The 27,449-nt window shown below is 40.2% G+C and overlaps 1 protein-coding gene across 1 annotated transcript; it reads left to right on the top strand.

Annotated features, from left to right (window-relative positions):
- The first annotated feature begins 1,535 nt into the window (after positions 1-1,535).
- LOC128666972 (holotricin-3) lies at positions 1,536-26,665 on the top strand. Its single transcript, XM_053721814.1, has 4 exons — positions 1,536-1,693; positions 10,046-10,263; positions 20,673-20,717; positions 26,482-26,665. The coding sequence occupies exons 1-3, from the start codon at positions 1,672-1,674 to the stop codon at positions 20,700-20,702; spliced, it is 270 nt and encodes an 89-aa protein (XP_053577789.1). The 5' UTR covers positions 1,536-1,671; the 3' UTR covers positions 20,703-20,717; positions 26,482-26,665.
- The last annotated feature ends 784 nt before the right edge of the window (positions 26,666-27,449 follow it).

The following is a 27,449-nucleotide window of genomic DNA, read 5'->3' as shown; positions in this document are numbered from 1 at the left end:
TTACAGTACTACCAGGCAGCGTATATTTGCACCACATTTCCCACCAAACCCAAACATTTGCATGTTTGGCCTAACTAAGCTTCAAACCCGGACACACAAATGGAAACCTGGACTGTCCGTGTCATTCATGTACAGGTGGCAACCCTAATAAGAACAAATCTTCTCATGCAGAAGGGTCCTATGAATATTTGTACTGATATTGACATTGATCTCAGCAGTTGGTGGGTTTAAAGGAATATGAAACCCAACATTTTTCTTCCATGATTCAGATAGAGAATACAATTTTAAACTACTTTCTAATTTACTTTTTATTTGCTTCATTCTTCAGACATCCTTTGTTGAACAAATAGCAATGCACATGGGTAAACCAATCACACAAGGCATCTATGTGCAGCCACTAATCAGCAGCTACTGAGCCTATTTAGATATACTTTTTAACAAAGGATATCAAGAGAATGATGCAAATTAGATAATAGAAGTAAATTGGAAAGCTGTTCAAAATTGCATGCTCTTTCTAAATCATGAAAGTTTATGTTGTTGGCAACCTTCTTTAATCACACAAATACTGATCAAGAAGCATATTAACCTCATGCTATACAGATTACATACATAGACATCACTACACATGAACAAATAAACATTTGTATTCAGGTATTTTCTTTACCTGCAGCATCTCGTTCTCACGGTTCCCCTGAAGCATCTGACATTTCGCCCACACCCCTTATTGTCTTCCTGTCATAGAATATTTTTATTACAGTGATTACTGCCATCGCGAATTAGCGAGCTCATCTCAAATCACGGGTGTGTCTAGTGGTGTTCCAGCTGCCGCTCTGTACTGTTAATCTCAAAACCAAACTGAAAAGGATAAACTGTGAGAGGTATTTGGTTATTAAATAAAAATGATTTTGTCTGAGCCTGTCCTGATATTGAGAGGTCAGAAGGTCACCCTACATGAGACACCCACCACTGTCTGACCCTGCCCTGATAATGTGCAGTCAGGTATGACCCTATATTGGACCCCCAGCACTGTCTAAACCTGGCCTGATAATGTACAGATAGTCATATTAGATTAAATACCCAGCACTATATGAGCCTGTCCTGATATAGTTCATTTAGGAAGTCACCCTGCTTTAGACATCCAGCACTGCCTAAGCCTGTCCTGATAATGTGCAGATAAAGCGATTAACATATTTTATACATTTGACAGGCACTATCTGAGCCTGTCCTGATAATGCGCAGTACAAAGGTCACCCTACATAGGATTAACACCCAGCCCTGTCTTTTTTTTATAAGGAGCTCACATAATATCATAGGATCTCTTTAAAAAATATTATTTATTTCCAGACATAGACATTCACGAGTTTTCTCCCAACAGAAGTTATTTTGCCTCAGGGTGTTTGTGTGATTCCCTCCCTACAATAATCTCTCTGTATTTATTGTCCAAAACATGTTAAGTGTGGTGGAAATACCCTGCGGTAAGCTCTTGTCTATCTGCATTTTCAGAGCATCATTCACCTTTCTCCTCCGCCCTTCCTCCAGCTGTGGAGATATATTATTGTAGACACACCTATCACTTATAAAGATCCCTCGAGGATAGTCCGTCCCACATAACAACTTGCGCAGCCAGAAAGGACCGGACATAATCCAATCTCTGGGCTATAGAAAAGCAACATGGATGTGGATTTAGCTGCAGGTACAAAATATATTTATATTTTTTAATCATTAATTATGGGGTGACAGGCTTGGTATCTAACATGACTGTACGTTATCAGGACAGGCTTAGATAGTGCTGGGTGTCTAATGTAAGGTGACCCCCTGGCTTTACGCTATCAGGACAGGCTCAGATAGTGCTGGGTGTCAAATGTAAGGTGACCCCCTAAATTATGTTATCAGGACAGGCTCAGACAGTGCTGGGTGTCAAATGTAAGGTGACCCCCTAAATTATGTTATCAGGACAGGCTCAGACAGTGCTGAGTGTCTAATCTAAGTTGACCCCCTGACTGTACATTATCAGGACAGGCTCAGATAGTGCTGGGTGTCAAATGTAAGGTGACCCCCTAAATTATGTTATCAGGACAGGCTCAGACAGAGCTGAGTGTCTAATGTAGGGTGACCCTTTGACTGTACATTATCAGGACAGGCTCAGATAGTGCTGGGTGTCAAATGTAAGGTGACCCCCTGACTTATGTTATCAGGACAGGCTCAGACAGTGCTGAGTGTCTAATGTAGGGTGACCCTTTGACTGTACATTATCAGGACAGGCTCCAACAGTGCTGGGTGTCTAATGTAAGGTAACCCCTGACTGTACGCTATCAGGACAGGCTCAAACAGTGCTGAGTGTCTAATGTAAGGTGACCCCCTGACTGTACGTCATCAGGATAGGCTCAGACAGTGCTGGGTGTCTAATGTACGTGAACAGGACAGGCACACTTGCCAGCATTTGGAAAAAATAAATAAATATAATAAAACAAATTATGCAAATAATATGCCCTCTTATAGAATTGTAAAACTAGTGTGATTTAATCTCACCCGATATTTTTTTTTTTTTTAATTGTGAGCATGTAGTTTTAAACAATTTTCCAATTTACTTTGTTTTTTTTTGTATTCTTTGTTGAAAAGCAGTAAGGTATGCTCAGGAGCGTGCACGTGTCTGTAGCAATATAAAGGCATCAGTTTTACAAGAATGTTATCCATTTGCAAGAACACTAGATGGCAGCACTATTTCCCTCCAGACACCTACCTAAATATCTCTTCAACAAAGAATGAAGCAAATTTGATAAAAGGAGTAAATTATAAACTTTTTTGTAAAAATAATTGCATGCTCTGTGGGAATAATGAAAGAAAATTATGTGGCATGAAACCAAAATGTTTTCTTTCATGATTCAGACAGAGTACACAAATGAAAAAAAATCTACCCAATTGACTTATGTTGGCAATGGTGCTTCATTCTCTTGTTATCCTTTGTTGAAGCTGCAGCAATGCACTACTGGGAGCTAGCTGAACACATGGGTAAGCCAATGACAGGTGGCATATATAGGCAGCCACCAATTATTTGCTAGCTCCTACCTCCTGAACCTACCTATGTATACTATTGATCAAAGGATACCAAGAGAATTAAGCAAATTAGAATATAGAATAGGGATACTAAACATTTTTTTTTTTTCTTTTATGTTTCAGACAGAACAAGCAATTTTAAGCAACTTTCTAATTTACTCCTATCATCTATTTTCATTTGTTCTCTTGCTAAAAGCAGGAATGTAAAGCTTAGGAGGCGGACCATTTTTGGTTTAGAACCTGAGTTACGTTTGGTTTTTGGTGGCTAAATATAGCCACCAATCAGCAAGCGATATCCAGGGTGCTGAACCTAATATGGGCCAGCTAGTAAGCTTTACATTCCTGTTTTTTAAAGGGACACTCAAGTCAAAATTAAACTTTAATGATTCAGATAGAGCAGCAATTAAAAAAAAAAAGTTCCTATTTACTTCTATTAAAATGTGCACAGTCTTTTTATATTTATACTTTTTGAGTCACCAGCTCCTACTGAGCATGTGCAAGAATTCACAGAATAAACGTATATGCATTTGTGATTGGCTGATGGCTGTCACATGATACAGGAGGAGTGGAAATAGAGTTTAAGTTTAAAATTTGTTAGAAAAAAAAATCTACTACTCATTTGAAGTTCAGATTAAGTGCTATTGCATTGTCTTGTTATCTTGCATTTGTTTATGCAAATCTACTGTATTTACTAGTCCTTTAAATAAAGATAGCAAGAGAACAACGAAGACAATTTGATAATAGGAGTAAATTAGAAAGTAGCCTGAATCATAAAAGAAAAAACTTTATCTGAATCATAAAAGAAAAAACTTGGATTTAGTATCCCTTTAATTAAAAGGTTTATGCTTGTTACCCCTGAACATCATTACGCTTTTTGGTTGAAATATGCTAAACTCCAACATCTGGCACGTTGCACCATATCACCCTAAAAAAAGACCTGATAAGACAAATTGTCACCATTTAAAACTTTATGTTCAAGGGGACAACCTATACAAAGACCTCTTTCTCTGTCTCTCTCAAGCAAGCAAGATTCTTCAAGGTGAGGGGGGTTATTCTGACATGCCAACAAACACTTACAAATGGCAAATAGACCTTAAAGGGACAGTCTACACTTTAGTCATCTTAAAGTCTTACCATACAAATATCCTTCTGCACCCTTTCTATATCATGCAGCAGGAAAGGTAAAAAAGTTATTTTGAATTGAATATTGTTTCTGGCAGCTTTGAAATGGCTGCCAAGCTCCGCCCACTCCATCTACGCACTCTGCTGATTATGATGTTTATCTATCATCTATTTATCATCTATCTGTCATCTATCTATCCATCTGTTTATCTATCATCTATCTATCCTCTATCTATACATCTGTTTATCATCTATCTATCTGTTTATATATCTATCATCTATTTATCATCTATCTATCCATCTGTTTATCTATCTATCATCTAGCTATCGGTTTATATATCTATCATCTATCTATCTATTATATATATATATATATACACTATCTATACACTAGTCCTAAAGCCCGTGTACACGGGCCATTTTTTGCAGTACAGTGGTCCCACCCCTTGCTCTCTCTCTATCCCCCCCTCTCTTTTGCTCTCTCTTTCTCCCCTCTCTTTTGCTCTCTCTCTCCCCCCTCTCTTTTGCTCTCTCTCTCCCCCCTCTCTTTTGCTCTCTCTCTCCCCCCTCTCTTTTGCTCTCTCTTTCCCCCCTCTCTTTTGCTCTCTCTCTCCCCCTCTCTTTTGCTTTCTCTCCGCCCTTTTTTGCTCGCTCTCTCTCCCCCCTCTCTTTTGCTCTCTCTCCCCCCTCTCTTTTGCTCTCTCTCACCCCCTCTCTTTTGCTCTCTCTCCCCCCCTCTCTTTTGCTCTCTCTCTCCCCCCCTCTCTTTTGCTCTCTCTCCCCCCTCTCTTTTGCTCTCTCAACCACGCCCACTCCGCACCCACCCAGCCACGCCCACTCCACCACACAACGCCAGGTCAGTTGGAAGGCCAGGTGTGTTTGTCCTCTCGCGCAGTCTCTACTGCGCATGACAGCTTTGGACAAACACACTTGGCCTTTTATTATATAGGATATATATATATATTATATACCATCTATTTATCTATCATCTATATATAATTTATCAATTTTTCTATCTACCATCTATATATCATATATCTATCTTCCATCTATCATCTATCTAGCTATCATCTATGTATCTCTCAGCCTATTTATCTCTATATATCATCTATGTATCTATCACCTATCTCTCTATCATCTATCAATCAACTATTTTTCTATCTTCTATCTATCATCTATCTACCTATCATTTATCTATCATCTATCTCTATTCCTATCTATATATCATCTGTCTATCCAGCTAGCTAGCTATCATCTATCTATCTATTTATTACCGATCTCTCTGCCTGTCTACCTATCTATTATCTATATATCATCTATCATCTATGTATCTATTTCTCTTTAATATATCTATCATATATCTATCATCTATCTATCATCTATCTCTCTATCATATATCTATCATCTATCAATCAACTATTTATCTTCTATCTATCGATCTATCTATCTACCTTTCATTCATCTATCATCTATTTATAATCTATCTACACAGGTAGCCCTCAGTTTACGCCGGGGTTAGGTTCCAGAAGGAATGGTTGTAAATCGAAACCGTTGTAAATTGAAACCCAGTTTATAATGTAAGTCAATGGGAAGTGAGGGAGTTAGGTTCCAGGCCCCTCTCAAAATTGTCATGAGCAACACCTAATACATTTATTTTTTAAAGCTTTGAAATTAAGACTTCAAGTGCTAAACAGCATTATAAACCTAATAAAATAATCACACAACACAGAATATATAATTAAACTAAATTAAATGAACAAAACCATTTGCTAAACAGCATTATAAACCTAATAAAATAATCACACAACACAGACTTCACTTGCATTTTTCTGCAAACAGTTCTTTCTATGCATTCCAATCTGGACTGATTTATAGACAGGAAGATCTTGTTCCTTTGAAATCTGCTCGATAGCTCAAGTCTGATTAAACTGATTAATTTCAGCTTGCTTGACTTGTGACTGCAACACAAGCAGACAGCTCCACCTACTGGCTATTTTAATCAATGCACTGCTTCTCAATGCTTTTCAATAGCAGTCACATGACTGGGAAAAAAGGTTGTTATTCTACCTACCTATCATTTATCTTTCTATCTATCACCTATCTATCATCTATCTAGCTTTCATCTATCTATTTATTACCTACCTGTCTACCTATCTATCATCTATATATCATTTATCTATCTTCCATCCATCTATATATGATATATCTATCTTCCATCTATCATCTATATATCTATCTATTTAACATCTATCTATCATCTATGTATCTATTTATCTATCTATCATCTATCTATCATATATCTATCATTAATCTATCAATAAACTATATATCTATCTACCTACCTATCATTTATCTATCTATCACCTATCTATCATCTATCTATCCAGCTAGCTAGCTAGCTATCATCTATCTATCTGTTACCTACCTGTCTACCTATCTATCATCTATCTATCTTCCATCCATCTACCATCTATATATGATTTATCTATCTTCCATCTATCATCTATATATCTATCTATTTAACATCTATCTATCCAGCTAGCTAGCTACCGTCTATTACCCATCTCTCTGCCTGTCTACCTATCTATCATATATCTCTCTATCATCTATGTATCTACAATCTATCTTTCTATCTATCATATATCTATCTATCATCTGTCAATCAACTATTTATCTTCTATCTATCATCTGTCTATCAATCTATCATCTATCTATCCAGCTAACTAGCTATCATCAATCTATCTATTACCTATCTATCTGCCTGTCTACCTATCTTTCATCTATTTATCATCTATCTACCTTCCATACATCGACCATCTATATATGATATTTCTATCTTCTATCTATCTAATATATATCTATCTATTTAAAATCTATATTCTATCTATCTCATCTAAATATCTGCACCAATATAGATCTGGGATTTGTACCTTGAGCAGTCTAATCATAAGGATAATTAATTCATTTATAATAATCATTGACAAAAGCTTCAACTTTACTTCAAAAATGGCAAAAAAATATTTTTAAACATGTATATTTCCCACTCCCTCATATGCTCAAAAACATGTCCATTTCAGTGCTTTAAGGTTCCGATTATGTAAAACTGACCTAATGGGGCATAAAAAATACTCGCTGACACTTGCAGGGTCTGCCTTCAGGGAATTCTCTAAAAAAATATAGCTAGTAGTGAAGTTCACTGGAAATGAAAACTTTGCTGGGGAGAGTGAAGTTAGCAGAGGGCAGAGGTCACGCTTTATAAGTTACATCCCACAGCCAATACAAATCAGATTACTCTGCTTTCAGTGAATAGTATTTTAAATTTGCCCCTTATTTCTATGAGGGTAAAAAGTGTTTTGTGTATTTTGACACTATTTTGCCAGTTTTGAGTTTGCAAGATAAAACTGTAAATGTTTACAGACTATGCCCACTAGCAGAGGCGGGGAAACTAATTTTACAATAAGTTAAACAATACAGTTTAAATGCCATACTTAAGTACAAATGTATAGTATTTTTGGCACGTGTAGTGTAGTTTTATTACAATTTCTACAGTGTGCATTCATTATTTTTTTCTGTGTAATCTTAATACCAATTTTAATGGCCAACAGACACAATAGCAGGTATAGGCCAGCAGGGCTTAGTAGTGATACATTGGCAGGTATAGGCCAGCAGGGCTCAGTAGTGATACATTGGCAGGTATAGGCCAACAAGTCTTAGTAGTGGGAAATGACCAGCAGACACAATGACAGGACACAGCAGTGGATAATGACCAGCAGGTACAATAGCAGATATAGGCCAGCAGGTACAATAGCAGATATAGGCCAGCAGATACAATAGCAGATATAGGCCAGCAGGTACAATAGCAGATATAGGCCAGCAGGTATAGGCCAGCAGGTACAATAGCAGATATAGGCCAGCAGGTACAATAGCAGATATAGGCCAGCAGATACAATAGCAGATATAGGCCAGCAGGTACAATAGCAGGTATAGGCCAGCAGGTACAATAGCAGATATAGGCCAGCAGGTACAATAGCAGATATAGGCCAGCAGGTACAATAGCAGGTATAGGCCAGCAGACACAATAGCAGGTATAGGCCAGCAGACACAATAGCAGGTATAGGCCAGCAGACACAATAGCAGGTATAGGCAAGCAGATACAATAGCAGGTATAGGCCAGCAGATACAATAGCAGGTATAGGCCAGCAGACACAATAGCAGGTATAGGCCAGCAGACACAATTGCAGGTATAGGCCAGCAGACACAATAGCAGATATAGGCCAGCAGGTACAATAGCAGGTATAGGCCAGCAAGTACAATAGCAGGTATAGGCCAGCAGGTACAATAGCAGATATAGGCCAGCAGACACAATAGCAGGTATAGGCCAGCAGACACAATAGCAGGTATAGGCCAGCAGACACAATAGCAGATATAGGCCAGCAGACACAATAGCAGATATAGGCCAGCAGGTACAATAGCAGGTATAGGCCAGCAGGTACAATAGCAGGTATAGGCCAGCAAGTACAATAGCAAGTATAGGCCAGCAGGTACAATAGCAGGTATAGGCCAGCAGACACAATAGCAGGTATAGGCCAGCAGACACAATAGCAGGTATAGGCCAGCAGGTACAATAGCAGATATAGGCCAGCAGGTACAATAGCAGGTATAGGCCAGCAGACACAATAGCAGGTATAGGCCAGCAGACACAATAGCAGATATAGGCCAGCAGGTACAATATCAGGTATAGGCCAGCAGGTACAATAGCAGGTATAGGCCAGCAGACACAATAGCAGGTATAGGCCAGCAGGTACAATAGCAGGTATAGGCCAGCAGACACAATAGCAGGTATAGGAAAGCAGATACAATAGCAGGTATAGGACAACAGATACAATAGCAGGTATAGGCCAGCAGATACAATAGCAGGTATAGACCAGCAGATACAATAGCAGGTATAGCCCAGCAGGTACAATAGCAGATATAGGCCAGCAGGTACAATAGCAGGTATAGGCCAGCAGACACAATAGCAGGTATAGGCCAGCAGACACAATAGCAGGTATAGGCCAGCAGACACAATAGCAGGTATAGGCCAGCAGACACAATAGCAGGTATAGGCCAGCAGGTACAATAGCAGGTATAGGACAGCAGACACAATAGCAGGTATAGGACAGCAGGTACAATAGGAGGTATAGGCCAGCAGGTACAATAGCAGGTATAGGCCAGCAGGTACAATAGCAGGTATAGGCCAGCAGGTACAATAGCAGGTATAGGCCAGCAGGTACAATAGCAGGTATAGGCCAGCAGGTACAATAGCAGGTATAGGCCAGCAGGTACAATAGCAGGTATAGGCCAGCAGATACAATACCAGGTATAGGCCAGCAGATACAATAGCAGCCATAGGCCAGCAGGTATAGGCCAGCAGATACAATAGCAGCTATAGGCCAGCAGGTACAATAGCAGGTATAGGCCAGCAGATACAATAGCAGGTATAGGCCAGCAGACACAATAGCAGGTATAGTCCAGCAGACACAATAGCAGTTACCTAGGAGTCAGAACAGATTGGCTAAAATGCAAGTCTGTCAAAAGAACTGAAATAAGGGGCAGTCTGCAGAGGCTTAGATACAAAGTAATCACAGAGGTAAAAAGTATATTAATTTAACTGTGTTGGTTATGCAAAACTGGGGAATGGTAATAAAGGGATTATCTATCTTTTTAAACAATAACATTTTTGGTGTTTACTGTCCTGTAAATGTAGCTGATGCAGACGAAATCTGAAATGTTTCAAAATAAGATCTACAGGTGAATGATACAAATATTTTATTAACAACACATTTTGAGGTCATCCGTTCATAACTTTTTAATTATGATTCCTTGCCAGCTGTTGAGGGGAGCGTGTCAGCTGAAGCTGGAGTAGATGTGAAAATAGACGGCGATGAGAAGCAGAAAGGCCACGGATGTGACCACGGAAAAAGCCATGAGCATAAACACGGAGAACATGGTCGCGGGAAGGGACCCTGCAAAGGACCGAAGGATGGTCAACAAGAACATAAACACGGTGAACACGGACATGGGAGAGGCCATTGCAAGGGACAAAGGGTATTTTCATTATTTTTAATTGTTTATTGAATACTAGTCCTAAAGCCCGTTCACACGGATCATTTTTTGCAGTACAGCGGTTCCACCCCTTGCTCTCTCTCTCCCCCTCTCTTTTGTGCTCTCTCCCCCTCTCTTTTGTGCTCTCTCCCCTCTCTTTTGTGCTCTCTCCCCTCTCTTTTGTGCTCTCTTCCCCTCTCTTTTGCGCTCTCTCCCCCTCTCTTTTGCGCTCTCTCTCGCTCCACCTCTTTTGCTCTCTCTCTCCCCCCTCCCTTTTGCTCTCTCTCTCCCCCCTCTCTTTTGCTCTCTCTCTCACCCCTCTCTTTTGCTTGCTTTCTCTCACCCCTCTCTTTTGCTCTCTCTCTCACCCCTCTCTTTTGCTCTCTCTCTCACCCCTCTCTTTTGCTCTCTCTCTTTTGCGCTCTCTCTCCCCCTCTCTTTTGCGCTCTCTCCTCCTCTCTTTTGCGCTCTCTCTCCCCCTCTCTTTTGCGCTCTCTCTCGCTCCACCTCTCTTTTGCTCTCTCTCTCCCCCCTCACTTTTGCTCCCTCTCTCCCCCTCTATTTTGCTTTCTCTCCCTCCTCTCTCTTTTGCTCTCTCTCCCCCTCTCTTTTGCGCTCTCTCTCCCCCCTCTCTTTTGCGCTCTCTCTCCCCCCTCTCTTTTACGCTCTCTCTCCCCCTCTCTTTTGCGATCTCTCTCTCTTTTCCACTCTCTCTCTCCCCCCTTTCTCCCCTCCTCTCTTTTGCTCTGTCTCTCTCCCCTCTCTTTTGCTCTCTCTCTCTCTCCCCCTCTCTATTGCTCTCCCTCCCCCTCTCTATTTCTCTCTCTCCCCCTCTCTATTGCTCTCTCTCCCCCCTCTCTATTGCTCTCTCTCCCCCCTCTCTTTTGCTCTCTCCCCCCTCTCTTTTGCTGTCTCTTCCCTCTATTTTGCTCTCCCCCCTCTCTTCTGCACTTCCCCTTCTCTTAAGCTCTTTCCCATCTCTTTTTGTCTCTCCCCCTCTCTATTTCTCTCCCCTCTCTCTCGCGCCGGCCACGCCCCCGCCTATGCCTGACCATACCCGGCCACGTCCACGCTCCAGCCACACCCACTTTCGCCACAAACAGCATGTCAGGTAAGGCCAGGTGTGTTTGTCCTTGTGCTGTCTCTACTGCGCATGACAGCTTCGGACAAACACACTTGGCCTTTTATATTATAGGATACTATAATGTATGAACCGATGCCAGAATGTTAAGATGCATTAATTCAAAATTGTTTTTATTTTTATATTTTTTTATTTAAAAAAAGCATTGCCCAGTGTTTGCCATACTATATGCTATATTTATTGTAATATTCAAATTGCATTAAATTGATGGTTGACCATTCACACCCAAAACCAACAGGTACTAATGACAGTGACATGTTTATGGGCTCAGTCCCTGCTAGGACTAAAGTGTACTAATGACAGTGACATGTTTATGTACTCAGTCTCTGCTAGGACTAAAGTGTACTAATGACAGTGACATGTTTATGTACTCAGTCTCTGCTAGGACTAAAGTGTACTAATGACAGTGACATGTTTATGTGCTCAGCCCCTGCTAGGACTAAAGTGTACTAATGACAGTGACATGTTTATGTGCCCAGTACCTGCTAGGACTAAAGTATACTAATGACAGTGACATGTTTATGTGCTCAGTCCCTGCTAGGACTAAAGTGTACTAATGACAGTGACATGTTTATGTGCTCAGTCCCTGCTAGGACTAAAGTGTACTAATGACAGTGACATGTTTATGGGCTCAGTCCCTGCTAGGACTAAAGTCTACTAATGACAGTGACATGTTTATGGGCTCAGTCCCTGCTAGGACTAAAGTCTACTTATGACAGTGACATGTTTCTGGGCTCAGTCCCTGCTAGGACTAAAGTGTACTAATGACAGTGACATGTTTATAGGCTCAGTCCCTGGTAGGACTAAAGTGTAATAATGACAGTGACATGTTTATGTGCTCAGTCCCTGCTAGGACTAAAGTGTACTAATGACAGTGACATGTTTATGTGCTCAGTACCTGCTAGTACTAAAGTGCACTAATGACAGTGACATGTTTATGTGCTCAGTCCCTGCTAGGACTAAAGTGTACTAATGACAGTGACATGTTTATGTGCTCAGTCCCTGCTAGGTACAAAGTGTACTAATGACAGTGACATGTTTATGTGCTCAGTCCCTGCTAGGTACAAAGTGTACTAATGACAGTGACATGTGTATGTGCTCAATCTCTGCTGGGACTAAAGTGTACTAATGACAATGACATGTTTATGTGCTCAGTCCCTGCTAAGACTAAAGTGTACAAATGACAGTGACATGTTTATATGCTCAGTCCCTGCTAGGACTAAAGTATACTAATGACAGTGACATGTTTATATGCTCAGTCCCTGCTAGGACTAAAGTGTACTAATGACAGTGACATGTTTATGTGCTCAGTACCTGCTAGGACTAAAGTGTACTAATGACAGTGACATGTTTATAGGCTCAGTCCCTGCTAGGACTAAAGTGTACTAATGACAGTGACATGTTTATGTGCTCAGTCCCTGCTAGGACTAAAGTGTACTAATGACAGTGACATATTTATGTGCTCAGCCCCTGCTAGATCTAAAGTGTACTAATGACAATGACATGTTTATGTGCTCAGTCCCTGCTAACACTAAAGTGTACTAATGACAGTGACATGTTTATAGGCTCAGTCTCTGCTATGACTAAAGTGTACTAATGACAATGACATGTTTATGTGCTCAGTCCCTGCTAAGAATAAAAGTGTACTTCCCTGCTAGGACTAAAGTGTACTAATGACAGTGACATGTTTATAGACTCAGTCTCTGCTATGACTAAAGTGTACTAATGACAGTGACATGTTTATGTGCTCAGTCCCTGCTAGGACTAAAGTGTACTAATGACAATGACATGTTTATGTGCTCAGTACCTGCTAAGACTAAAAGTGTACTTCCCTGCTAGGACTAAAGTGTACTAATGACAGTGACATGTTTATGTGCTCAGTCCCTGCTAGGACTAAAGTGTACTAATGACCGTGAAATGTTTATAGGCTCAGTCTCTGCTATGACTAAAGTGTACTAATGACATGTTTATGTGCTCAGTCCCTGCTAGGACTAAAGTGTACTAATGACAGTGACATGTTTATGTGACCAGTCCCTGCTAGGACTAAGTGCACTAATTCCAGTGACAAGTGTATAGGCTCAGTCCCTGCTAGGGCTAAAGTGTACTAATGACAGTGACATGTTTATGTGCTCAGTCCCTGCTAGGACTAAAGTGTACTAATGACAGTGACATGTTTATGGGATCAGTCCCTGCTAGGACTAAAGTGTACTAATGACAGTGACATATTTATGTGCTCAGTCCCTGCTAGGACTAAAGTGTACTAATGACAGTGACATGTGTATGTGCTCAGTCCCTGCTAGGTACAAAGTGTACTAATGACAGTGACATGTTTATGTGCGCAGTACCTGCTAGGACTAAAGTGTACTAATGACAGTGACATCTTTATAGGCTCAGTCCCAGTGTTTGCCATACTATATGCTATATTTATTGTAATATTCAAATTGCATTAAATTGATGGTTGACCATTCACACCCAAAACCAACAGGTACTAATGACAGTGACATGTTTATGGGCTCAGTCCCTGCTAGGACTAAAGTGTACTAATGACAGTGACATGTTTATGTACTCAGTCTCTGCTAGGACTAAAGTGTACTAATGACAGTGACATGTTTATGTACTCAGTCACTGCTAGGACTAAAGTGTACTAATGACAGTGACATGTTTATGTGCTCAGTCCCTGCTAGGACTAAAGTGTACTAATGACAATGACATGTTTATGGGCTCAGTCCCTGCTAGGACTAAAGTCTACTAATGACAGTGATATGTTTATGGGCTCAGTCCCTGCTAGGACTAAAGTCTACTTATGACAGTGACATGTTTCTGGGCTCAGTCCCTGCTAGGACTAAAGTGTACTAATGACAGTGACATGTTTATAGGCTCAGTCCCTGGTAGGACTAAAGTGTAATAATGACAGTGACATGTTTATGTGCTCAGTCCCTGCTAGGACTAAAGTGTACTAATGACAGTGACATGTTTATGTGCTCAGTACCTGCTAGTACTAAAGTGCACTAATGACAGTGACATGTTTATGTGCTCAGTCCCTGCTAGGACTAAAGTGTACTAATGACAGTGACATGTTTATGTGCTCAGTCCCTGCTAGGTACAAAGTGTACTAATGACAGTGACATGTTTATGTGCTCAGTCCCTGCTAGGTACAAAGTGTACTAATGACAGTGACATGTGTATGTGCTCAATCTCTGCTGGGACTAAAGTGTACTAATGACAATGACATGTTTATGTGCTCAGTCCCTGCTAAGACTAAAGTGTACAAATGACAGTGACATGTTTATATGCTCAGTCCCTGCTAGGACTAAAGTATACTAATGACAGTGACATGTTTATATGCTCAGTCCCTGCTAGGACTAAAGTGTACTAATGACAGTGACATGTTTATGTGCTCAGTACCTGCTAGGACTAAAGTGTACTAATGACAGTGACATGTTTATAGGCTCAGTCCCTGCTAGGACTAAAGTGTACTAATGACAGTGACATGTTTATGTGCTCAGTCCCTGCTAGGACTAAAGTGTACTAATGACAGTGACATATTTATGTGCTCAGCCCCTGCTAGGTCTAAAGTGTACTAATGACAATGACATGTTTATGTGCTCAGTCCCTGCTAACACTAAAGTGTACTAATGACAGTGACATGTTTATAGGCTCAGTCTCTGCTATGACTAAAGTGTACTAATGACAATGACATGTTTATGTGCTCAGTCCCTGCTAAGAATAAAAGTGTACTTCCCTGCTAGGACTAAAGTGTACTAATGACAGTGACATGTTTATGTGCTCAGCCCCTGCTAGGTCTAAAGTGTACTAATGACAGTGACATGTTTATAGACTCAGTCTCTGCTATGACTAAAGTGTACTAATGACAGTGACATGTTTATGTGCTCAGTCCCTGCTAGGACTAAAGTGTACTAATGACAATGACATGTTTATGTGCTCAGTCCCTGCTAAGACTAAAAGTGTACTTCCCTGCTAGGACTAAAGTGTACTAATGACAGTGACATGTTTATGTGCTCAGTCCCTGCTAGGACTAAAGTGTACTAATGACCGTGACATGTTTATAGGCTCAGTCTCTGCTATGACTAAAGTGTACTAATGACATGTTTATGTGCTCAGTCCCTGCTAGGACTAAAGTGTACTAATGACAGTGACATGTTTATGTGACCAGTCCCTGCTAGGACTAAGTGCACTAATTCCAGTGACAAGTGTATAGGCTCAGTCCCTGCTAGGGCTAAAGTGTACTAATGACAGTGACATGTTTATGTGCTCAGTCCCTGCTAGGACTAAAGTGTACTAATGACAGTGACATGTTTATGGGATCAGTCCCTGCTAGGACTAAAGTGTACTAATGACAGTGACATATTTATGTGCTCAGTCCCTGCTAGGACTAAAGTGTACTAATGACAGTGACATGTGTATGTGCTCAGTCCCTGCTAGGTACAAAGTGTACTAATGACAGTGACATGTTTATGTGCGCAGTACCTGCTAGGACTAAAGTGTACTAATGACAGTGACATCTTTATAGGCTCAGTCCCTGCTAGGGCTAAAGTGTACTAATGACAGTGACATGTTTATAGGCTCAGTCCTTGCTACGACTAAAGTGTACTAATGACAGTGACATGTTTATGTGCTCAGTCCCTGCTAGGACTAAAGTTTACTAATGACAGTGACATGTTTATGTGCTCAGACCCTGCTAGGACTAAAGTGTACTAATGATAGTGACATGTTTATGTGCTCAGTCCCTGCTAGGACTAAAGTGTACTAATGACAGTGACATGTTTATGTGCTCAGTCCCTGCTAGGACTAAAGTGTACTAATGACAGTGACATGTTTATGTGCTCAGTCCCTGCTAGGACTAAAGTGTACTAATGACAGTGACATGTTTATGTGCTCAGTCCCTGCTAGGACTACAGTGTACTAATGACAGTTACATGTTTATGTGCTCAGTCCCTACTAGGACTAAAGTGTACTAATGACAGTGACATGTTTATGTGTTCAGCCCCTGCTAGGACTAAAGTGTACTAATGACAGTGACATGTTTATGGGCTCAGTCCCTGCTAGGACTAAAGTGTACTAATGACAGTGACATGATTATAGGCTCAGTCCCTGCTAGGACTAAAGTGTACTAATGACAGTGACATGTTTATGTGCTCAGTACCTGCTAGGACTAAAGTGTACTAATGATAGTGACATGTTTATGTGCTCAGTACCTGCTAGGACTAAAGTGTACTAATGACAGTGACATGTTTATGTGCTCAGTCCCTGCTAGGACTAAAGTGTACTAATGACAGTGACATGTTTATGTGCTCAGTACCTGCTAGGACTAAAGTGTACTAATGACAGTGACATGTTTATGGGCTCAGTCCCTGCTAGGACTAAAGTGTACTAATGACAGTGACATGTTTATGTGCTCAGTACCTGCTAGTACTAAAATGCAATAATGACAGTGACATATTTATGTGCTCAGTCCCTGCTAGGACTAAAGTGTACTAATGACAGTGACATGTTTATGTGCTCAGTCCCTGCTAGGTACAAAGTGTACTAATGACAGTGACATGTTTATGTGCTCAGTCCCTGCTAGGTACCAAGTGTACTAATGACAGTGACATGTTTATGTGCTCAGTCCCTGCTAGGTACAAAGTGTACTAATGATAGTGACATGTGTATGTGCTCAATCCCTGCTGGGACTAAAGTGTACTAATGACAGTGACATGGTTATGTGCTCAGTCCATGCTAAGACTAAAGTGTACAAATGACAGTGACATGTTTATATGCTCAGTCCCTGCTAGGACTAAAGTATACTAATGACAGTGACATGTTTATATGCTCAGTCCCTGCTAGGACTAAAGTGTACTAATGACAGTGACATGTTTATAGGCTCAGTCCCTGCTAGGACTAAAGTGTACTAATGACAGTGACATGTTTATGTGCTCAGTCCCTGCTAGGACTAAAGTGTACTAATGACAGTGACATATTTATGTGCTCAGCCCCTGCTAGGTCTAAAGTGTACTAATGACAATGACATGTTTATGTGCTCAGTCCCTGCTAACACTAAAGTGTACTAATGACAGTGACATGTTTATAGGCTCAGTTTCTGCTATGACTAAAGTGTACTAATGACAATGACATGTTTATGTGCTCAGCCCCTGCTAGGTCTAAAGTGTACTAATGACAGTGACATGTTTATGTGCTCAGTCCCTGCTAAGACTAAAGTGTACTAATGACATGTTTATGTGCTCAGTCCCTGCTAGGACTAAAGTGTACTAATGAAAGTGACATGTTTATGTGACCAGTCCCTGCTAGGACTAAGTGCACTAATGCCAGTGACAAGTGTATATGCTCAGTCCCTGCTAGGGCTAAAGTGTACTAATGACAGTGACATGTTTATGTGCTCAGTCCCTGCTAGGACTAAAGTGTACTAATGACAGTGACATGTTTATGTGACCAGTCCCTGCTAGGACTAAGTGCACTAATGCCAGTGACAAGTGTATAGGCTCAGTCCCTGCTAGGGCTAAAGTGTACTAATGACAGTGACATGATTATGGGATCAGTCCCTGCTAGGAATAAAGTGTACTAATGAAAGTAACATGTTTATGGGCTCAGTCCCTGCTAGGACTAAAGTGTACTAATGACAGTGACATGTTTATGGGATCAGTCCCTGCTAGGACTAAAGTGTACTAATGACAGTGACATGTTTATGTGCTCAGTACCTGCTAGGTCTAAAGTGTACTAATGACAGTGATATGTTTATGTGCTCAGTCCCTGCTAGGACTAAAGTGTACTAATGACAGTGACATGTTTATGGGCTCAGTCCCTGCTAGGACTAAAGTGTACTAATGACAGTGACATGTTTATGTGCTCAGTCCCTGCTAGGACTAAAGTGTACTAATGACAGTGACATGTGTATGTGCTCAGTCCCTGCTAGGTACAAAGTGTACTAATGACAGTGACATGTTTATGTGCTCAGTCCCTGCTAGGTACAAACTGTACTAATGACAGTGACATGTTTATGTGCTCAGTACCTGCTAGGACTAAAGTGTACTAATGACAGTGACATGTTTATGTGCTCAGTACCTGCTAGGACTAAAGTGTACTAATGACAGTGACATGTTTATGTGCTCAGTCCCTGCTAGGACTAAAGTGTACTAATGACAGTGACATGTTTATGGGCTCAGTCCCTGCTAGTACTAAAGTGTATTAATGACAGTGACATGTTTATGTACTTAGTCTATGCTAGGACTAAAGTGTACTAATGACAGTGACATCTTTATAGGCTCAGTCCCTGCTAGGGCTAAAGTGTACTAATGACAGTGACATGTTTATAGGCTCAGTCCTTGCTACGACTAAAGTGTACTAATGACAGTGACATGTTTATGTGCTCAGTCCCTGCTAGGACTAAAGTTTACTAATGACAGTGACATGTTTATGTGCTCAGACCCTGCTAGGACTAAAGTGTACTAATGACAGTGACTTGTTTATGTGCTCAGTCCCTGCTAGGACTAAAGTGTACTAATGACATTGACATTATTATAGGCTCAGTCCCTGCTAGGACTAAAGTGTACTAATGACAGTGACATGTTTATGTGCTCAGTCCCTGCTAGGACTACAGTGTACTAATGACAGTGACATGTTTATGTGCTCAGTCCCTGCTAGGACTAAAGTGTACTAATGACAGTGACATGTTTATGTGCTCAGACCCTGCTAGGGCTAAAGTGTACTAATGACAGTGACATGTTTATGTGCTCAGTCCCTGCTAGGACTAAAGTGTACTAATGACAGTGACATGTTTATAGGCTCAGTACCTGCTAGGACTAAAGTGTACTAATGACAGTGACATGTTTATGTGCTCAGTCCCTGCTAGGATTAAAGTGTACTAATGACAGTGACATGTTTATGTGCTCAGTCCCTGCTAGGATTAAAGTGTACTAATGACAGTGACATGTTTATGTGCTCAGTACCTGCTAGGATTAAAGTGTACTAATGACAGTGACATGTTTATGTGCTCAGTCCCTGCTAGGATTAAAGTGTACTAATGACAGTGACATGTTTATGTGCTCAGTCCCTGCTAGGATTAAAGTGTACTAATGACAGTGACATGTTTATGTGCTCAGTCCCTGCTAGGACTAAAGTGTACTAATGACAGTGACATGTTTATGTGCTCAGTCCCTGCTAGGATTAAAGTGTACTAATGACAGTGACATGTTTATGTTCTCAGTCTCTGCTAGGACTAAAGTGTATTAATGACAGTGACATGTTTATAGGCTCAGTACCTGCTAGGACTAAAGTGTACTAATGACAGTGACATGTTTATGTGCTCAGTACCTGCTAGGACTAAAGTGTACTAATGACAGTGACATGTTTATGTGCTCAGTCCCTGCTAGGACTAAAGTGTACTAATGACAGTGACATGTTTATGTGCTCAGTACCTGCTAGGACTAAAGTGTACTAATGACAGTAACATGTTTGTGTGCTCAGTACCTGCTAGGACTAAAGTGTACTAATGACAGTGACAGTGACATGTTTATGTGCTCAGTGCCTGCTAGGACTAAAGTGTACTAATGACAGTGACATGTTTATGTGCTCTGTCCCTGCTAGGACTAAAGTGTACTAATGACAGTGACATGTTCATGGGCTCAGTGTACTAATGACAGTGACATGTTTATGTGCTCAGTCCCTGCTAGGACTAAAGTGTACTAATGACAGTGACACCTATATGTGCTCAGTCCCTGCTAGGACTAAAGTGTACTAATGACAGTGACATGTTTATAGGCTCAGTCTCTGCTAGTACCACAGTGTACTAATGACAGTGACATGTTTATGTGCTCAGTCCCTGCTAGGACTAAAATGTACTAATGACAGTGACATGTTTATAGGCTCAGTCCCTGCTAGGACTAAAGTGTACTAATGACAGTGACAGTTTATGGGCTCAGTCCCTGCTAGGACTAAAGTGTACTAATGACAGTGACATGTTTATATGCTCAGTCCCTGCTAGGGCTAAAGTGTACTAATGACAGTGACATGTTTATGTGCTCTGTCCCTGCTAGGACTATAGTGCACTAATGACAGTGACATGTGTATGTGCTCAATCCTGCTAGGACTAAAGTATACTAATGACAGTGACATGTTTATATGCTCAGTCCCTGCTAGGACTAAAGTGTACTAATGACAGTGACAGGTTTGTGTGCTCAGTACCTGCTAGGACTAAAGTGTACTAATGACAGTGATTTTTTTATATATATATATATTTTTTGTTTTGTCTTTATAGGGTGGTCCTGGGCGTGGTGGTGGTGATTAAAGCAACAGACCAATGGTAAGAAATCTAATTTCACTGTATTGAGAAACACACAGTATTGCTTTTCTGTCAGTAAATGAAGCAAAAGTTTAAAACCTATGGACACAGGTTTTAAATGTTAATTATAATACAGGAAAAAGATTAATCTCTTTGGGGAAAAAATATATGTAATAACAAACTAAGTTTACGGCGTATCTGTGTAACTAATCGCAGCTGTACCGTTTATCCAATAGATTTACATGCATTTTACAGTTCATTCGCTAGGGGGCGTGATTGCCTACAATTTGCTGTACTTGACACACCCCAGTCTGAGTTTGTTCAAGGGTGGTAAAAGTCAAAATTAAAGGGACATGAAACCCAAATTAGTTTCTACATTATTCAGGTACAGTTAATAATTTTTAACAACTTTCCTATTTCCCCATTTGGTTTGTTCTCTTGATATCCTTAGTTGAAAAGCATACCTGGGTAGGAGCAGCAGTGCACTACTGGGAGCTGGCTTCTGATTGGTTGCTGCTCATATATGCCTCTTGTCACTGGCTCACTGGATGTGTTCAGCTAGCTCCCATTAGTGCTCCTTCAACAAAGGATGCCAAGAGAATGAATTACATTTGATAATAGAAGTCAATTAGAAAGTTGTTTAAAATCACTCGCTCTATCTGAATCACAAAAGAATAATTTGGGGTTTTATGTCCCTTTTAAGCTTTCATTATTTAGACACATTTTCAGTTTGCTTCTGTTATCAAATTTATTTATATTATTATTATTATTATTATTATTATTATTATTATTGAAAAGCATACCTAGGTAGGCTAACTAGCAACATGCACTACTGGGAGCTAGCTGGTCATTGGCTCACCAGGTCTGTTCAGCTAGTTTAACTAGGGGCTGATATTATCTACGCGTTTAACACCTTTGTTGGGGTTAAAGGCACAGTCATCACTGTAAACTGCTTAAAGGGGCAGTCTACACCAGAATTTGTATTGTTTAAAAAGATAGATAACACCTTTATTACCCATTCCCCAGTTTTTGTTAACTACACAGTTATATAAATACACTTTTTACCTCTTTAATTACCTTGTATCTAAGCCTCTGCAGACTGCCCCTTATTTCAGTTCTTTTGACAGACTTGCGTTTTAGCCAATCAGTGCTGACTCCTAAATATCTCAACGGTATAACATATATTATCTATATGGCACACATGAACTAGCGCTGTCTAACTCTGTAACATTGTCAAAATGCATTCAGATAAGGGACAGCCTTCAATGGCTTAGAAATTAGCATATGAGCCTACCTAGGTTAAGCTTTCAAGAAAGAATACCAAAAGAACAAAGCAATTTTGAGGATAAAAGTAAATTGGAAAGTTGTTTAGAATTGCCTGCCCTATCTAAATTATGAAAGTTTATTTTTGACTGGACTGTACCTTTAAAGGGATATGAAATACAAAAATATATTTCACGATTTAGGTAGAACATACAATTTTTCAAATGTACTTCTATTATCAAATTTGATTCAATCTTTTTGTATCCTTTGTTGAAAAGCATACTTAAGTATGATCAGAAGCAGCAATTCACTCCCAGGAGCTAGTTGTTGAATGCTAGCTGCACATATATGCCTCTTGTCATTGAATCACCTGTGTTCAGCTAGCTCCCAGTAGTGCATTGATGCTCCTTCAACAAAAGATACCAAGAGAATGAAGCAAATTTGATAACCATAGTAAATTGGAAACCTCTGTAAAATGTTATGCTCTATCTGAATCATGAAAATATTGGGTTTCATGTCCCTTTTAATTATGTGTTATAAAAAAAAACAGTAATTTTCCTGTAATTTGATTTTTAAAATGTTGTTTTTCTCAATTCCACTGCATTTTCATCCTTAAAGGGACAGTAAAGTCATAGTTAGACATTAATGATTTAGACAGAGCATATCATTTTAAACAACTTTGCCATTTACTTCTATTATCTAATTTTTTATCCGTTGCTGAAAGCTTTATCTAGAAAAGCTCAGGAGCAGCAAAGAACATCGGTTCTAGCTGCTGATTGGTGGCTGCATATATATACCGATTGTCATTGGCTCACCCATGTGTTCATTTAATAACCAGTAATGTATTGCTTCTCCTTCAACAAATGACACCAAGAGAATGAAACAAATTTGATAATAGACGTAAACTGGAAAGTTGTTTAAAATTGTTGTATGTTCTACCTAAATCATGAAAGAAAATTTTCGGGTTTCATGTCCATTTAAATGGATATTAAACGGTGCTCCTTTGGTAAAAACAAATATGTGAAATCAAAATCAAAAACTCGTAATACGAGCGCTAATCTCCAAGCTCAAACGTGAGCGCAAACTACCGCTCCACTCGTACTCTAGCCCTTAGTCTGGTACTCAGGGCCGGACTGAACGTCTGGCATACCGGGCACATGCCCGGTGGGCCAGGGCTGGTTGCAGGGCCAGATTAGCATAGAGGCTATTGGAGTTGTAGCATTTAGCTTCTAAATAGGCCCATGATATTTGAAGTAACTTTCTTTTAAATCAGGTGGTAGGGTGGAATATTGTGCTAAAAAGTTTTGGAAGCGGCCGCGGTCCCCACATATCCCCTGCGAGTCAGTGGCCGCGCTATCTGGGATTTTCTGGCCTGCCTCAAGCAGCTGCAGGTCTTAGCCAAAGGAGGATGAACAGCCACCCGCCTTTATGCTGCTTACTAGCAACTTTTAAGCCACAGTGCGTAGCAACACTGGCAGCAGCAGCTTGATTGACAATGCTTATATACATATATATAGCGTCATTACCAATCAAGCTGCCACACTTTCTAGGGTAGGTGTTGCTATGCACTGTGGCTTATAAGTTGCTAGTAAGCAGCGTAATGGCGGGCGGCTGTTCCAGTGCTCCTCAGTCCTCACGTGCCAGCGTCATTATTATCATTATTATTTATTTGTATAGCGCCTCCAAATTCCGTAGCGTCATTGCCAGTCAAGCTGCCGCACTCACTAGGGCAGGTGTTGCTATGCACTGTGGCTTGAAAGTTGCTAGTAAGCGGCGTAAAGGCTGTTCCAATGCTCCTCACGGTAATATCATCCATCAGTAGCAGACGCAAGAGATTATCTAATAGCGCAGCAATAAGATACCTTGCACAAGGCACTGACATTGTGTAGCAAAACTCAGAAGACTGACGTCAGGCGCAGCGCCTCCTCCTAACCAACGACAGCGGAAAGGGGAGAGGTTGAGAGAACGGGTGCCACGTGAGAAGAACTCTCTCCTTTCCAATAGTTGTCAGGAGCTCAGCTGTGCTTTTTATGTCTGTGGGAGCACATGGAGGATTCGGGTGTGATGTGAGGATTTCAGTGGCGGCTGCATGGGAGCACCTGAGCGCTGGTAACCATCTTCTTTTTTTCATCTTTGTTATAAAATGTTTATTGCGCAAGGTATCTTATTGCTGCCTATTAGATAATCTGCTGCGCCTGCTACTGATGGATGATATCACCATGAGGACTGAAGAACACTGGAACAGCCGCCCGCCTTTACGCTGCTTACAAGCAATTTTCAAGCCACAGTGTGTAGCAACATCTGCCCTAGTGAGTGCGGAAGCTTGATTGGCAATGACGCTACGGAATTTGGAGGCGCTATACAAATAAGTAATAATAATAATGACGCTATATATATGTATATAGGCATTGTCAATCAAGCTGCCGTGCTCACCAGGGCCAGTGTGGCTTGAAAGTTGCTAGTTAGCAGCGTAAAGGTGGGCGCTGTTCCATTGCTCCTCTGGCTAAGTGCTGCAGCTTTTTGAGGCAGGCCAGAGAATCCCAGATAGCGTGGCCACTGACTCGCAGGGTATATGTGGGGACCGCGGCAGCTTCCAATATTTTTTAGTACAATATTCCACCTACGTAAAAAAAAAAGTTACTTCAAATGTCATAAATATGAGTGTAAATAAATAAATTGGGGGAGAGGGGGGCTCTACATTAAAATGCCTGGGCCTATTTTTGGTCCCAGTCCGGCCCTGCTGGTACTCACACAGATCAGAGCTTCGATTGCTCTAAGTTAAAAGCCCAGTACAAAATGGATCCAACTCTGTTGTTCAGCAGGGGTTCCAAATGTATTGAAACATATTTTGAAACAACAATGCTTTATATATAAAAACAAATAAAATGTGCATATAACATATCAGGCAATCCTTATTTAGTCACTCTAGGTGGTGTCTCATGTCTGTAAACACTGTCCTTTGCACGCTTACATGCTCCAAGTAGCAAACATATACAGATCCAGCTACTGTGCATATGCTTAAAGAGACAGTGTACACCAATTTTCATATAACTGCATATAATAGACACCACTATAAAGAAGAATATGCACAGATACTGATCTAAAAATACAGTATTAAACCTTTTAAAAACTTACTTAGAAGCTCACAATAAATAACCAGCCATTACAAGTGTTATTGCTACTGTGAGCTTGCGGTAGCAATTAGTGCACCCAAAATTAACCAGAGATTTGATCTCTGGTTAATTCTCCAAAAGTGCCCCAATTGGCCCCAAAATAAAAAAAAAACTGCACAAAGCAGTTTTAGGGGCTAAAGTTGGCGGGTGTGGGTGTTAGACAAAAAATGGCACTGAAAAGTACATTTACATTGCGGTCTATGGGGAACTGTGTGTTCCCTGTAAATATATATGTATATGAATATATACATATATATTTATGTGTTAATATGTGTATATACATATATAAATACATAAATATATATGCATATATTAATTTACATATATATGTAACATTTGCTGTCCATCGCTGCAAGACTTGCCCCATTTGCTGCACTAGGTTCTCATGCCTATGAAAGCTCGCTCTCGTGAGAACAAAGCTTCCATGCAAAGCGAATGCAAACAGGGCCGGATTTACCATTAGACAGAGTAGGCATGCGCCTTCCATACAGGGGCACCTGTTTCTCTGCCCAATATCCCTTTTCTGCACACCTCTGCGGCTCTGCCCTCACTTACCATAGTAGATAATAACTTTGCCCTAAACAAAGATGGCCACCACGCTGGCTGGTCCGGTCCGTTTTCTCCAGGGTATGCGAACAGAGCAGCCAGGGCGGCCTGAGCAGCCAGTGACAGTGAGTTACTATCTGTGCGCTATTGCAGAGCGCTCTGAGTGCACGGTGGGCATGTATCAGCTGCAGCAGCAGCGGGTATAAAAATCAAAATGACAGGTATGAATATTATTGCTAAAATTCAAAATGCCAGGGCTGTTGCACACTATAAATACACTTTAAAAAGCAACTGACCCTTGGTTGATTGTGCACATTGCAGGCTTGGTCAGAAAAGTTTCTAAATAAAGCCCCAGTCTAGACAACCTGCACTGTTCTTGTATACATAATATATACAAAAAAAGAAAAATACTGTTCTGACTGGAATCTCATCATACTGGGCAAATACTGTTTGGAGTGTTTTGTTATAGATCATGGACTGTCTTTTAAGTTGCAAAATTAGCAGCTGCTGTAAAAAAAAAATCATAATTCTATAAAGTTTTAGGCTGTATCTATAGGTTTATACACGTGAACCTGGAGAGCGCGGGAGGCGCTGTAGATTTTGGTGGGCTGGGCTGTAAATCCGGCCCTGAATCCGAGGTCGCGTTCGCATTGCAGCTAAATCACAATAACACACAGTAGTGCATGGTGTTGTAATCGTCTATTTCTTATTTGTGTCACATATATTGCTGTATGTTTTAGCATTTTATTTATTGATAAACATTACTAGAAAAGCATTAATAGTTATTGTTTTCTCATCTCTAGAGTAAAGAGGAGGAAGGTTCCCATAGACCAGACCATCGACCGACAAGAGCTAGAATATCCAGGGGAAGTCACTGTTGAATCTTCGGAAATCGGTTCAATTTATCGTTTTAATAAACCATGTAGTAAATGTCCCAGTATAAACAAACCGAATATATCTAATAAAAATGCTGTTTTTAACCTCTAATTGTCTTTTATTAATTGACACTTAAATGATAATAAAATATAAACCAGTAAATTATTACTGCAATGCCAGTGCAATGTTATATTATTTAAATAATTATCTCAAGATTTAAAGGGACATGAAATCCAACATATTTCTTTCATGATTCAGATAGAGCATGAAATTTATTTTTTTTATATATATATCTTTTTATTGATTTCCAACATGTTTATATTTACAATAACACAAAAGCAATAATAAAGAGAAAAAATTGAGCATTTACAAATCGGTATCAGTACATGATCAGTTAAACATTATATATCTAGTTTTTACTACTAGTCAATTGAAAAGGCCAAAAAAAAAAATGAAAAAGAGGATTGTTCCTCAACTGATACTTTCTCTCTATATTTTTCTGTTGAAACCAAAAAAAAATTTCTCTCTCTTCTTTTCCATCTTCATCCCTTCTCTTTCTACTCTCCTTCCCTCTCCCCCTCTCTCTCTCTTATCCTCTATTTCCCCTTCCCCTTCTAATTACACTTTCCTTTTTGAATCAAGACAAGTTGTAAAAAAGTATAACTACAACAACAACAACAACAGGGGGGGGGAAGAAAAAAAAAAAAAAAGGGGAGGGGGAAATAATTCTCCCCCCCTTCCTTCTTCCCCTCCTTCCTCCTCTCCTCTCCTCTTCATCAAGTTACCATATCCCAAATAATACTAACTCTGTGTTTCTGAACGGGTAGATTAAATATTCAATTTCACTTGGAGAAAAGGATTTGATAAAGATTGACCATTTTCTAAAGAATCTTAT

Source organism: Bombina bombina, chromosome 7 (genome assembly GCF_027579735.1).
Source record: "Bombina bombina isolate aBomBom1 chromosome 7, aBomBom1.pri, whole genome shotgun sequence".
Taxonomy (NCBI): Eukaryota; Metazoa; Chordata; class Amphibia; order Anura; family Bombinatoridae; genus Bombina; species Bombina bombina.
Note: the sequence above shows the minus strand (reverse complement) of the source record. Positions and strands in the feature narration are given on the sequence as shown.